General features: G+C 51.7%; 7 protein-coding genes across 7 annotated transcripts; 3 read left to right on the plus strand and 4 right to left on the minus strand.

Moving 5' to 3' along the window:
* Nucleotides 1-226: 226 nt before the first annotated feature.
* DSM5745_07783 (alpha/beta hydrolase) lies at nucleotides 227-1,440 on the plus strand (the record flags this gene model as incomplete). The annotated part of the gene is made up of 3 exons (XM_026749799.1): nucleotides 227-745; nucleotides 797-1,111; nucleotides 1,168-1,440. 3 exons carry the CDS (start codon nucleotides 227-229, stop codon nucleotides 1,438-1,440), a joined length of 1,107 nt encoding a protein of 368 aa, XP_026601831.1.
* Nucleotides 1,441-1,809: 369 nt separating this feature from the next.
* Nucleotides 1,810-3,748, plus strand: DSM5745_07784 (class II fumarate hydratase; the record flags this gene model as incomplete). The annotated part of the gene is made up of 6 exons (XM_026749800.1): nucleotides 1,810-2,043; nucleotides 2,128-2,172; nucleotides 2,228-2,265; nucleotides 2,321-2,436; nucleotides 2,490-3,507; nucleotides 3,562-3,748. 6 exons carry the CDS (start codon nucleotides 1,810-1,812, stop codon nucleotides 3,746-3,748), a joined length of 1,638 nt encoding a protein of 545 aa, XP_026601832.1.
* A 678-nt stretch (nucleotides 3,749-4,426) lies between these two features.
* gup1 (glucosamine 6-phosphate N-acetyltransferase) lies at nucleotides 4,427-5,003 on the plus strand (the record flags this gene model as incomplete). Its single annotated transcript, XM_026749801.1, has 2 exons — nucleotides 4,427-4,858; nucleotides 4,914-5,003. The coding sequence occupies 2 exons, from the start codon at nucleotides 4,427-4,429 to the stop codon at nucleotides 5,001-5,003; spliced, it is 522 nt and encodes a 173-aa protein (XP_026601833.1).
* An 851-nt stretch (nucleotides 5,004-5,854) lies between these two features.
* DSM5745_07786 (40S ribosomal protein eS30) lies at nucleotides 5,855-6,401 on the minus strand (the record flags this gene model as incomplete). Its single annotated transcript, XM_026749802.1, has 3 exons — nucleotides 5,855-5,878; nucleotides 6,021-6,125; nucleotides 6,342-6,401. The coding sequence occupies 3 exons, from the start codon at nucleotides 6,399-6,401 to the stop codon at nucleotides 5,855-5,857; spliced, it is 189 nt and encodes a 62-aa protein (XP_026601834.1).
* A 1,023-nt stretch (nucleotides 6,402-7,424) lies between these two features.
* Nucleotides 7,425-8,228, minus strand: DSM5745_07787 (60S ribosomal protein eL24; the record flags this gene model as incomplete). Its single annotated transcript, XM_026749803.1, has 3 exons — nucleotides 7,425-7,712; nucleotides 7,895-8,038; nucleotides 8,178-8,228. 3 exons carry the CDS (start codon nucleotides 8,226-8,228, stop codon nucleotides 7,425-7,427), a joined length of 483 nt encoding a protein of 160 aa, XP_026601835.1.
* Nucleotides 8,229-8,758: 530 nt separating this feature from the next.
* DSM5745_07788 (uncharacterized protein) lies at nucleotides 8,759-10,047 on the minus strand (the record flags this gene model as incomplete). Its single annotated transcript, XM_026749804.1, has 5 exons — nucleotides 8,759-8,803; nucleotides 8,868-9,251; nucleotides 9,301-9,407; nucleotides 9,467-9,927; nucleotides 10,007-10,047. The coding sequence occupies 5 exons, from the start codon at nucleotides 10,045-10,047 to the stop codon at nucleotides 8,759-8,761; spliced, it is 1,038 nt and encodes a 345-aa protein (XP_026601836.1).
* Nucleotides 10,048-10,810: 763 nt separating this feature from the next.
* DSM5745_07789 (E2 ubiquitin-conjugating protein UBC13) lies at nucleotides 10,811-11,374 on the minus strand (the record flags this gene model as incomplete). Its single annotated transcript, XM_026749805.1, has 3 exons — nucleotides 10,811-10,986; nucleotides 11,039-11,259; nucleotides 11,319-11,374. The coding sequence occupies 3 exons, from the start codon at nucleotides 11,372-11,374 to the stop codon at nucleotides 10,811-10,813; spliced, it is 453 nt and encodes a 150-aa protein (XP_026601837.1).
* Nucleotides 11,375-11,578: the final 204 nt, after the last annotated feature.

Below are 11,578 nucleotides of genomic sequence, written 5' to 3' on the forward strand. Positions count from 1 at the left end.
TAACGCTCTTGGGACAGAGCACTGTGCTGTGCACTAGAGGTGTGGCGGAGTTGGAGAGGGTAAGATAACAAACGGGTTTGTTTGAGGAAGAGGAGCACTGGGGTATCACACCCCGCATCCTCATCTCAGTGCCAACTGACCTTTACCTACCTCTCTATCAAGCAACTCCAGTGTTTCAAAGTTATTCTTGTTGTCATAATTTAATTGTTTGCTTGAACAGTAACCAATGGCTGGAAACAAGGACCTGCATGAGCTGCGGCCTGGATTTCTTGTCCAGCCTCTACACAACAGCATCCCCGCAAAGCTGCTGCCTCGCTTTGACCCGGCCTACGTAGAGCACTACAACAAATACAATGCCGGTCGTCTGCACACCCACGAGGTGCCGATTGAAGCATTCCGCAAGGATCCAGCCAAGTACTTGACGGTTTACGGTCGTGCACCAGGCCCGGATATTTTCCGCATCACTGAGCAGACATGCGCGGTTAAAGACGGAGAGATCAAGATCCGCATGTTTGAGCCCGCGCCTATCCTTGATGGCCAGAGACAGCCCAGGAAGAGAGCCGTTTACGTCAACTTCCACGGAGGCGGCTGGGTTTTTGGAAATCTGGCGACTGACCATGACTACTGCAAACGCCTGGTTGACGGGCTGCACGGTCACTTGGTAGCATTCGACGTAGACTACCGGCTTGCGCCTGAGCACAAATTTCCCACGGCTGTGGATGATTGCTGGGCCGCCTTCAACTGGGTTGGTCCTCCGTGTACTGTATATGAGCGCTCTTACCTGACGGACCTATAGATCAGAGCCAGAGCGGAAGAGTTCAACCTCGACCTGAATAGGGTGTCCGTTGGCGGAGCATCTGCTGGCGGACATCTTTCAGCGGTGATAGCGCATCAATGTCGCAATGCAAACATTCCGCTGGCGCTGCAGGTCCTAAATGTGCCAGTCTGCGACCTGCACAGTCCGTTCACACCGGATGGAGAATTTGACCGTGAGAACTGCCCGTACGAATCGTACAGGGAGATGGAGCATACGGTAGCTCTTCCCGCAGCGAGAATGTCATACTTCCATAAACATTTCCTAGGCGTTCCACGCCCTGCCCCATCAGAGGATGTAAGTAGCCCTAGATGACCGTGTCCTTGTCTAAAGTCTCATTGCAACCCTACCAGGACTGGAAGATATCGCCCATGTTGGCCCGTGACTTCACCAACCTGGCGCCAGCTTTGGTCTTCAGTGCCGAAATGGACCCTCTCCGAGACGAAGCTGAAGTGTATGCAAGCAAGTTGAGAGCGGCAGGCGGACGAGTGGAATTGATCCGCGTTGCAGGGGCTCCGCACACCTTTTGCGCCCTGGACGGGATCTTGGAGTCGGGCAAGATGTTCAATGCAAAGGTTATTGAGACGATGAAGAAGATGTTCGTTTCTCGGCCCAGTATGCTTTGAAGAAAGAATGGCGAAAGTCAAGGATGAAGGGAGATCTAGAGGATTTTGGTTTATCCGCCAATACGTTATACAGCTCCATACACAAATTTCAGGCAATATCCCATACAAACTCGTACTTGAGTACTGTGTAATACCGGGCCGGGAGAAATCGGCCGGCGGCTTCGGACGGCAGCAACAGAAAAGCAGCTGGAGACCTCAAGCTGTCGCAGAGCACTGGATCCTTAAGTCTGTTGTGCTGGCCGCCTTTCGGAGTCCTTTTTCCTCCTTTCTTTTCTCCTCTAGAGGGCACAAGCACCCCAATTGCCTCGATTCCTAGCACAACGCTCGAATTCTGTTTATTTTATACACCTCGGCATTTAGTCTCTCACCATGGCTTCCCGAACCGCGGTGCGCTCGATGAGCTCTTTGACGCATGCGGCTGCCAAAGCCTCCAACACCTCCGCAGTGGCCCGCGCCGTGACGTCCATGGCTGCTCGCTCCCCCGCCTCGTTCACTAGCCGACGCGCGCTGAGCTCCAATAGCCGACAAGTTACACAATTCCCCCGCCTTCAGTCCTTCCAGTCCCTCTCCAGCAAGAGATCTTTCAGCTCAACCGTCACAATGGTACGCCGTCCTACGATGTGGAACGACCTGGCGAGGGCACTCTAGGTCTTCGCGAGCAAGGCGCTGATTTTTTTTATTGTACAGGCTTCCGAATCCCGCACTGAGAGCGATGCCTTCGGAGAGATCCAGGTACGACATTTTGTCGCAAATCGGTCCCGGAGGAGGTCTAACTGAACCGCTTTAGGTCCCTGCCGACAAGTATTGGGGTGCCCAGACTCAGCGGTAAGACTCTGTCGAACGGATATACAGAGAGGAAGCATTCGCTGATGGTTACTAGCTCTCTGGGCAACTTTGATATCAACCAGCCTCAGGACCGCATGCCCGATGCCGTCGTCAAGGCTTTCGGTGTCCTTAAGGGTGCCGCCGCTACTGTCAACATGAAGTACGGCCTTGGTAAGGATGAACCAGAAACATTAGATGAGAAAGCGGTTGTTAATGGCATTCAGACCCCAAGGTTGGTGAGGCTATCAAGCAGGCTGCCGCCGAGGTTGCTGAGGGTAAGCTCCTTGACCACTTCCCTCTGGTCGTCTGGCAAACTGGTTCCGGCACCCAGTCCAACATGAACTCTAACGAGGTAATCTCCAACCGTGCCATTGAGATCCTCGGAGGCAAGATGGGTTCCAAGAAGCCTGTCCACCCCAACGACCACGTCAACATGTCCGCTTCCTCCAACGACTCTTTCCCCACTGCCATGCACATCGCCGCTGTTCTGGAGCTCGAGAACACTCTGCTCCCTGCCCTCACCAGCCTTCGTAACGCCCTGCAGAAGAAGGTCGAGAACTTCGAGCACATCATCAAGATTGGTCGTACCCACTTGCAGGACGCCACCCCCCTTACTCTTGGCCAGGAGTTCTCTGGATACGTTGCTCAGCTCGACCGCAACATTGAGCGCGTCCAGGCATCTCTTCCCCACCTGCGCTACCTCGCTCAGGGTGGTACCGCCGTCGGTACTGGTCTCAACACCTTCAAGGGTTTCGATGAGGCCATCGCTGCCGAGGTCACCAAGATGACTGGCACCGAGTTCAAGACCGCTCCTAACAAGTTCGAGGTTCTCGCTGCCCACGATGCTATTGTCGAGGCCTCGGGCTCTCTGAACACCCTTGCCAGCTCCCTCTTCAAGATCGCCCAGGACATCCGTTACCTCGGATCTGGTCCCCGCTGCGGTCTTGGTGAACTTATCCTCCCCGAGAACGAGCCCGGTTCCTCCATCATGCCCGGAAAGGTCAACCCTACCCAGTGCGAGTCCTTGACCATGGTCTGCTCTCAGGTTATGGGTAACCATGTTGCTGCTACCATTGGTGGCATGAACGGTCAGTTCGAGCTTAACGTGTTCAAGCCTCTCATGATCCGCAACCTGCTCCACAGCGTGCGCATCCTCGCCGACGGCATGAAGAGCTTCGAGAAGAACCTTGTTGTTGGTCTTGAGGCCAACGAGCCCAGAATCAACACTCTCCTCCACGAGTCGTAAGTGCTTACCTGCTTTCATTTAGATATTTGCAGGTGTGCTAACGTGTGCAGTTTGATGCTTGTTACCTGCCTGAACCCCGTCATTGGCTACGACATGGCCTCCAAGGTCGCCAAGAACGCCCACAAGAAGGGCATTACTCTCAAGCAGAGTGCCATGGAGCTCAAGGCTCTCAGCGAGGAGGACTTCGACAAGCACGTCCGCCCAGAGCTGATGCTCAGCCCCAAGGAGAAGAAATAGACGAGCATGATAAGATTCAGAAAGACGTCGTAGAGTGGTATAAAATATTGTAGCGACCTTTAGCTATTTCAGAGCTGTATATTGAAATGTATTGTATTTATTTTCTGGTTTTTGTGTGTACTCCGTACGGGGAGAGTTTTCCTGGACGCAGTTATTTTTGGAACTTGATGCACAAACTGCAGAGAGCAGCCCTACTCCAACAACATTGCAGAGTAGGCCATGATCTTTCTCTCTAAGCATAAAAATGACGACGTCAATCTGAATGATAGGTGTGTTACTTACTACTAGATTTGTAGATCTCATTAGACTGCACTATTAAGTTAAATGAGGTCTATAAATAAATCCTCGAGTCGTCCAATCTGCGCCACGGTGTCTCAGGTGCGACCGACCACGGTTCAGCTCCTTCCAGGGCCCTCGACAGGTCCCTGACTCTTATATCTACTAAAGAGTCTGCCATTGTTCTCAACTGTTCTCACTCTCTCAACCCAATCCAACATCTCTCGTTCATGATCCAATTCTCCAAATAGAACACTCTTTATAATTGATCGCCCGTTCACCGCCGCTCCATCACCCCTCTTTGACCTCGACCACCCCGCGCCGAACCCCTTCCCCCTCGCAACACTCACGCTCTACTCAATTCCTACAAGCTCAGATACCCAACTCCTCACAGCCGCCAGAATGACCGTCGCCAACGCAGCCTCCGCCGACCAACCCCTTTTCTCCACGACTCTTATCTCCCCCTCCGTCTCCACCGCCCTGCCCGAGGGCTACAAGATCCGCCCTGTGCAGCGCTCAGATTTCCACCGCGGGTACCTTGACGTCCTGCGCGTTCTGACTACGGTCGGCGAAATCAGCGAAGAGGCCTGGAACAAGCGGTATGACTGGATCTCGGCCCGCAATGACGAGTACTACCTTCTTGTGATCGTGGACGAGCAGGAGAAGATCGTTGCTACAGGCAGCCTGATTGTCGAGCGCAAGTTCATTCACTCGCTGGGGATGGTCGGTCACATTGAGGATATTGCAGTTGAGAAGGGGCAGCAGGGGAAGAAGCTTGGTTTGAGGGTTATCCAGGCGTTGGATTTCGTGGCTGAGAAGGTTGGATGCTATAAGGTGGGTTTCTTCGTGCGTGCTCGCGTTCCTGAATCATGGCTAACTATATGCTTAGACTATCCTTGACTGCTCCGAGGCGAACGAAGGCTTCTACTTGAAGTGTGGGTTCAAAAGGGCTGGACTAGAGATGGCCCATTACTATTAGGGATGTCAACGGATGTCGATTTTATGGCGTTTGTTAATGCTTGTTCTGGACCATGTCTAAAATTGTTCTTCTGGCGTTCAGAGGCTCGCGACGGGCGAAGCCTGCTTGCAGCGGCTGCTGCATAGGATAGAGTCTTACATAGATTAATGGCGGTTTATAACTTGTCTCCCAGTCGTCCATGGCTTAAAGGATCTGGTCTGGACATTGTAGAGAACGGTCTACGTAGTTATGCATGCGTCCCGTGTCCAGGCAGAGTATAAGTTGCGCTCGATAACCTTGACTTTCGTAGCCACGACTTTTGTCCTACTCGTACATGGTCAAAGACGGGTTTAATGGGTCCCAACACAGGTACAGCTTGTTCCCATGAGCTGGGTAACGTAGATTTACCATGAAGTGGTAGCTCTACGGGCTGCCCAGGGTGCAGCGACGCATGAAAGAGAAGATACGGAGGATGTTCCCAGCGTTCAAGAAAGCCTCCGAGAGTTGATGAAGAGAGGAACCAAGACCGAATATCAATTCCCAGTAACGAAGTTGAAGTTCCCATTTGATGATGATGAAGATACGAGACCCGTAAATAACTAGCCATGCAACGAAAAGAACCAAGCGAATCCCGCAAACCGCAAAACCGTCCCCGTAAACCCGGCTCCTTTTCTGGATCGAAATCTCGAGTATCGCGTGCGTTGGCGTTCGTTGACCGATTGAAACTCTTTTCAGGCTAGCAAAGGGCGGATAAAATGGATATTAGCCGCCCAGGCCGTATATGTCTGTACTTTTCTTTTCTTTCGTGGTCGTCATCGTCATTTCTCCGCCGCGATTACCGGTTCATATTCCTCCGCTCGCTAGGGCATAATCTAGTTGCCGGGGTTGGGGTTCATCTGTTGAGACGAGTTGTTAGCTCGATAATTCTGTGGCGCAGTTCCGGTCGGAGGGACCAAGAAGGCTCTGCTAGAAGGAGTGGCCGTGAAGCCTGTCGTCCTAGTCCGTTCTTCCATCCTCCGAGTATCAGGTTGGTCGTACCTTGCGCTTGCCACCGGTCATGGTAACGTTGACGAAACGACGAGTGTACTTGAGGCGCTTCATGGCGCGGCCCTTGGGGAGCTTCTTCTTCTCCTGGGCCTCGACCTATATCATGAAAGAGAGTCCGTCAGCCCGCCATATCCCCACGTATATCACGGTGCCTGTGCTTGTGCCGATTTCGTCCACGAAAACTCCTCCATCAGACGCTCATTTCTCCCACTATTTCCTCGCCTTTTTGTGTCGCCTCTTATTCAAAAATCCTCCTCTTCTCCAACATAACCAGCACAGCACGCCACCTCAAAGAGTAAAGGAGTAACCCACCTTAGGAGTAGCAGACTTAACCTTACCCGCACGGGCGAGAGATCCGTGAACCTTACCCATGGCTGCTGGTGATGTAGAACTTGTCGATCGAGATGGGAAGTTGTCGAAAAGTCGAGGTGGGAACTTGTAATGGGGGGTTTGATTGAGTCACCACTTTGCTGGGCTTCTGTGGGCGTTTCGCGCTAGTGCTGGTCGGTAAGCGAGATGGCAAAACTCGGAAAGGCGGAAGACGCCTTAGTCAGCGACTTGGCGGGTGTCATTACCGTGGCTTTGATGCCTCAGGCTCTAATTGCCACTTGCAAGGGCTGCTTTTGGTGAGACTCAGGGGTGTGATTTGCCGTGGTTGTCGTGTATACTTTACCGCCTGGGTATGTGATCTCTACTGTTCAAGCATCTATATATCCTTGCTGGTTGCTCCTTGGGTCCCTCTGTCTGGACTCCGGACTTAAGCCCGAGGCGGGGGCTACGTTATAGATCCGAAACGGGTTAGGCTAGGTTTTGAGCCCTAGATGGGACTGGAGCGCGGAGGCTCTACGGGGTAGTAGAAAGTACAGACGGGAGTATACGGATATCAAACGTATGCCCAACAAGTATATGTATATATTGTAGAGGGATTGTTTTGCTGCATGGAACCTGCGTTGCTTAATTGGATCTACCGATTAATCCTTTGTATGGCTCACGGGAAGTGCAATATTCACCCATTGTCGAGCACGCCTTGGACGATGCGCATGGACCCGATATCTACTTGAGGCTCAAGCCTAGTCATATCGACTACCAAAGCGTTGACAATGAGGAATTCTCGGATGCGCAAAGCATGAACAGTATGAACATGTAGGAATTACACTAACGCGATGTATCTAGCGGCCATCTGCGATTGCATGTATATGGATGGCGCGCGATTGGTAGCGCTTATCTGAGAGCCATGAACCCGCAAGTAACCGTGTTGTACGCCGATAGTTTTGGAGAACATTTCATTTTTGGTGGTAGGGAAAACACATATTCCAGCTCCAGTAACCTCCCAAATTCCGTCCACGAAACTCTTGCCTTCCGCGCCCAATCCCAAGCCAGACCGTTATCTATTCCTTAGCGAGACTTGGCGGCGACCTTGGGGGCAGAGCCCTTAGAGCCCTGCTTGCTCTGGATGCGCTGAGCAGCACCCTTAGCACCAGCAGCGGCGTTCTTAGCCTTCTCGGCCTTCTTCTTGGACTCGGCGGCGGCCTTCTTCTCCTTGGCGTCCTTGATGGCCTGCTGGCGAGCGGCGGCACGGGCCTCGGGGCGCTGGGAGCGGCGCTCCTTGATAACGTCGAGGGAAGCACCAACGATGGCACGCTGGGACTTGACAACACGGCGGGTACGCTTCTTGGCAACCTCCTGTTCACGTTGAATCATCCGTCAGTAATGTTCCCAATAACACCAATATTGTATCCTCCAGATCATCTCAAAGCAGTTCCTCCTCTTGAGTTTCGACCCGATGGGTATCACAATCCCGTCCCACATATATCATGCCAATAACCAGACTCGAATCCAGTGGTAAAGAAAAAGGCGGTACGGACCTCAGAGATACCCTTCTTGTGCTGGCGACGGTAGAGGACAGTCCAAGCTATCCGGCGAGGGTTCTTGCGCTGGAGGAAGAGGGACTCGGACTTTCCATTCTGGAAGCGGAAGATCTTGCTGTCGCCACGGACGTACAGCTTACCCTGTTGCAACAAAACCGTCAACAAAAGATCCTCATATATTATTTTTGATTTGGCGATGATTTCGATCGATCGTGTAGCCCGTAGGGGCTTCGGCGGGACTTCATCGTAACCGGCTGTTTGGCGGATGGACAAAACGCACCTTTCCAGGGTAGATCTTCTGACCGCTGAAAGAATCGTCGTAGGTACGCATCTTGAACGTTAGAGATGCGCGACCGGTTGAACGAGATGTTGTCGATTGGCGTTGGGTGGTTGAGTCGAATCGGTCTTCGCGGCGCTAGACTGTCACAATTCTGAGGGTGGTGCGGTGCGGAGCTCGCTTAGGTCGCGGACCACGTGACCGCGCGCTGCCCTTGACTCGTCATCTACGGACTATAACGCGGAGATGGCTAGATATGCTTCATTATCCCATGGCTTTGTTATGATTAGGATTGGTTATTCTGATGTCATGGCCTTGTGGTCTCATTTGCTGTCGATGCTATGTTTTTTTGTTATTTGACATGTCATGGACACATTTTCTTCGAGACCTCTCCATAGGCGCAATAGACTCTCCTGATGCCATGCCAGTGCCAATCGCTTCTTCAAGATGGCAGCTAAACCCCTTGCGAATGGTTGATTCAATTTGCGCGGCGTAATGCGCGGTTGAACTACGTCTCTCGGGCATTGGCTTGCTTACATCCAGTACCCTGTTGGAAGCTTCGACGCGCGCAAATCAGACTGCGACTAATCGTGCCACTCGCAGGACGCCCAAGGGTTAGGCTTGCACTCCTGTACATTTGGAAAGTGTTCAATAAGCAAAGTGCATGAGTGACGATCCTTGCGGAAGGCTTACCTTGCACTGGATATCGCGGCATATCTCGCTTGGGCAAACACCGCAGCACTCGGGGCAAACGTATCTTCCGCATCCGTCAGGAGGAGTGCACTGCGAGAAAGTGCCGACATCCTTGGCGTAGATACCGATCTTGTCGATTATATCCACAAGACGCTTTGCGTCATCGCGTTCCTTCTGGTCCAGACTCTCGTCGACAGCTTTCTTGGTAGCTTCTTCCTTCACACAGCAAGACGCATTGCAGAGAGGGCAAGCCTTGCGACAGTCGACGCACCAGAGGTTCTTATGGTCCCAAGGTCTAGCCTCATTGGGTCTACGAGCAACTTTAGGATCATGGACGTCAATGGCACGAATTTCGGTTCCGGTCTCGCGGCGGAGATAGGCGAGCTTTTCTCTCGTCAGACAATGCCTTCAGCGGTGAGTGGTGTGTACTTACCAGTTCTTTGATAGAGCTTCTCTTAATATCTGGGGCGCCTGCGTCCACCTTGTCGCTGTTCATGGCTGCCTGAGCCTCACAGTAGTCGAAGTCGATCATCGTATAATCTTGTGATTGGTATGATCAGCCATCATGCGAGCAGCGGAGAAGGAGCTATTTAACTTACCAGTTGGCGATCTGAGGTACTTCCAAGCGCTTGAAGGACTGGTTACGCTGTCACCTCGCTTCTTGCCTTTCGAGTGCTGAATGATAGTGGAAACCGAAAGTGGACTGCGTTCGGGAGAGTTGCTGTCCTCTGTTGTGCTCGAATCCCGGAATGAACTGGACAAGATTTGCGAGCTTTGAGGCGGGGAGGCTTTCAATTCCCGGCTGTTACTATTGAGCTCTGGGGGTTTCTTTGCCGAGCCTAAGGTAAGCGCTCGAATGCGCTTTCGAAGGGAAGTTTCGATAGGGGAGTCTGCTTCACCAGGCTTGTGTTGTTCGGACGCCTGGGAGGGTCCGGTCACAGGAATCCTGGGTGAAGGCAGGCCAGCACGGTTGATGTCTTCGATTTGGAATCGGTTTTCGTTCTCCTTGGTGATATCTTCAAAAAGCTTGTCAATGCCAGAAGCCTCGGGTGACTTGAGGCTGTTGGTGTTGCTTCTGTTAGCAGGACACAACAATGATATCACACAGCAAGACTGGGCCTGGGGAATCCAATTCTTACCTCTTTGGCTTGCGAGACTTCTTCTTGCACTTGCTAGGCATTCTAAAAAAAACTTTCTTTTGGTCTGCTGATCAAACTGAAGTTGCTGTGTTGTGCAGAAGGAAGTGAAAGATGGGTCCGGAATCACTTAGAAAGGCCCGGAGCATGAAAATCAAGGAAGAATAAGCAGTGTCTCAATGCTCTGCCTTTTCTGATTGTGTTTAGACTGCAAGGACTTTTGAGCTTGTTTCACTGTTGTCATGATCAGGCAGTGAATAACACTGTCCTAGATCCACAGTACTGTCATTGTCAAGTCCTACAATACACCCTCAAAGTGAATGCAAAAGAATGGATCATGTACCTTTCTAAACTCACACCAGATTTCTTGTCAAGAGCTTCATTGGGGCCAGTAATGGACAATAATGTCAAGAGCTTACAACCAAGGACCTACGGATCAGTGTTTGAGCCCGAGCTGAGTAAAATATAAGGAGTTCTATTTAGATGATTCTAACATAACTGTTGAATAGTAATTCATGGCTCTGGGGAGTGCAGGAACTGAAGATGCGGCTTGCCTGGAAGGAGATAAGTCGTCGCCCCTCGCCGTACATCAGCGTCTCGAGGGTAAAACAAACCAGATTGGATGGAATGCAAATGTATTCGAAGAGACGCGGCTCCTTCCTCATAGAAGAAACAAGGCTAAATTTTAGAATATAGAATTGGCCCAAGTTCATGCAGGGTACGCCAAAGTCGCAAGTTTTCCTCGTGGTCTCATCAAGGTCTCGTCGATGATCATTCGCACGGCAAATGATAGACACATCTGGGAATCTAAGTCATCGCATGGGTTATGGTCCATTCCTTGGCCGTCTTGATTGCCGCGGCTTCATCCTCCTTCCAGCGCTGCGCAACGTCGTTTGCAAGGGGATCGTCAGGGTTGGGGGCTCCTAGCAGAGCCTGGATTGAGAGTAAGATGGTACGGATCTGGAGGGCTGGGGACCAGTTGCCTAATTAAAGGTTAGTTGCATGCGCGCAAATCGTAGAGGTTGAACAGCATACTCTTCAGGACATCCAGACAGATCCGCCCAAGACGATCGATATTGGGGTGGTAGATCTTGGTCAGGAATCGAATCTTGGGGGGGACCATGGGATAATCTTCAGGCAGAAACAGTTCAAGGCGGAAGATGCCACCTTCGTATGGCGATGATGCTGGGCCGTGGATGCTAACATCGAAATAGCGCAAGTTGTCGTCGTGAGGTACGGCATTGATACCCGGGACCCTGTGACGGAGAAGAATTAGTATAGCTCAATGGAATCTCGAGGGAATTTGGTGGCATACGGATCCGACAAAAGTCGTTCTGTCTCCTTGACGATTCTCTTAGGCAAGCCGGCCATTTTGTGCTGTGCTATAGGCTCCTAGGTATCCCAGCGTGGGGTGTTTCTTGGACTTGAGATTTCCGTCTCGTGCCGGATTTGTGAACGAAGATATCTCAGGGTGTGCTAGAAAAGCGCTGGAATACAGCTGCAATGAAGCCCCAAGACAATTAGACCAACAGACTATCAAAGCAAGGCGAAGTAAGTACTATTTTCCAGAATAGA

Source organism: Aspergillus mulundensis (assembly GCF_003369625.1).
Source record: "Aspergillus mulundensis strain DSM 5745 chromosome Unknown scaffold_8, whole genome shotgun sequence".
Classification (NCBI taxonomy): Eukaryota; Fungi; Ascomycota; class Eurotiomycetes; order Eurotiales; family Aspergillaceae; genus Aspergillus; species Aspergillus mulundensis.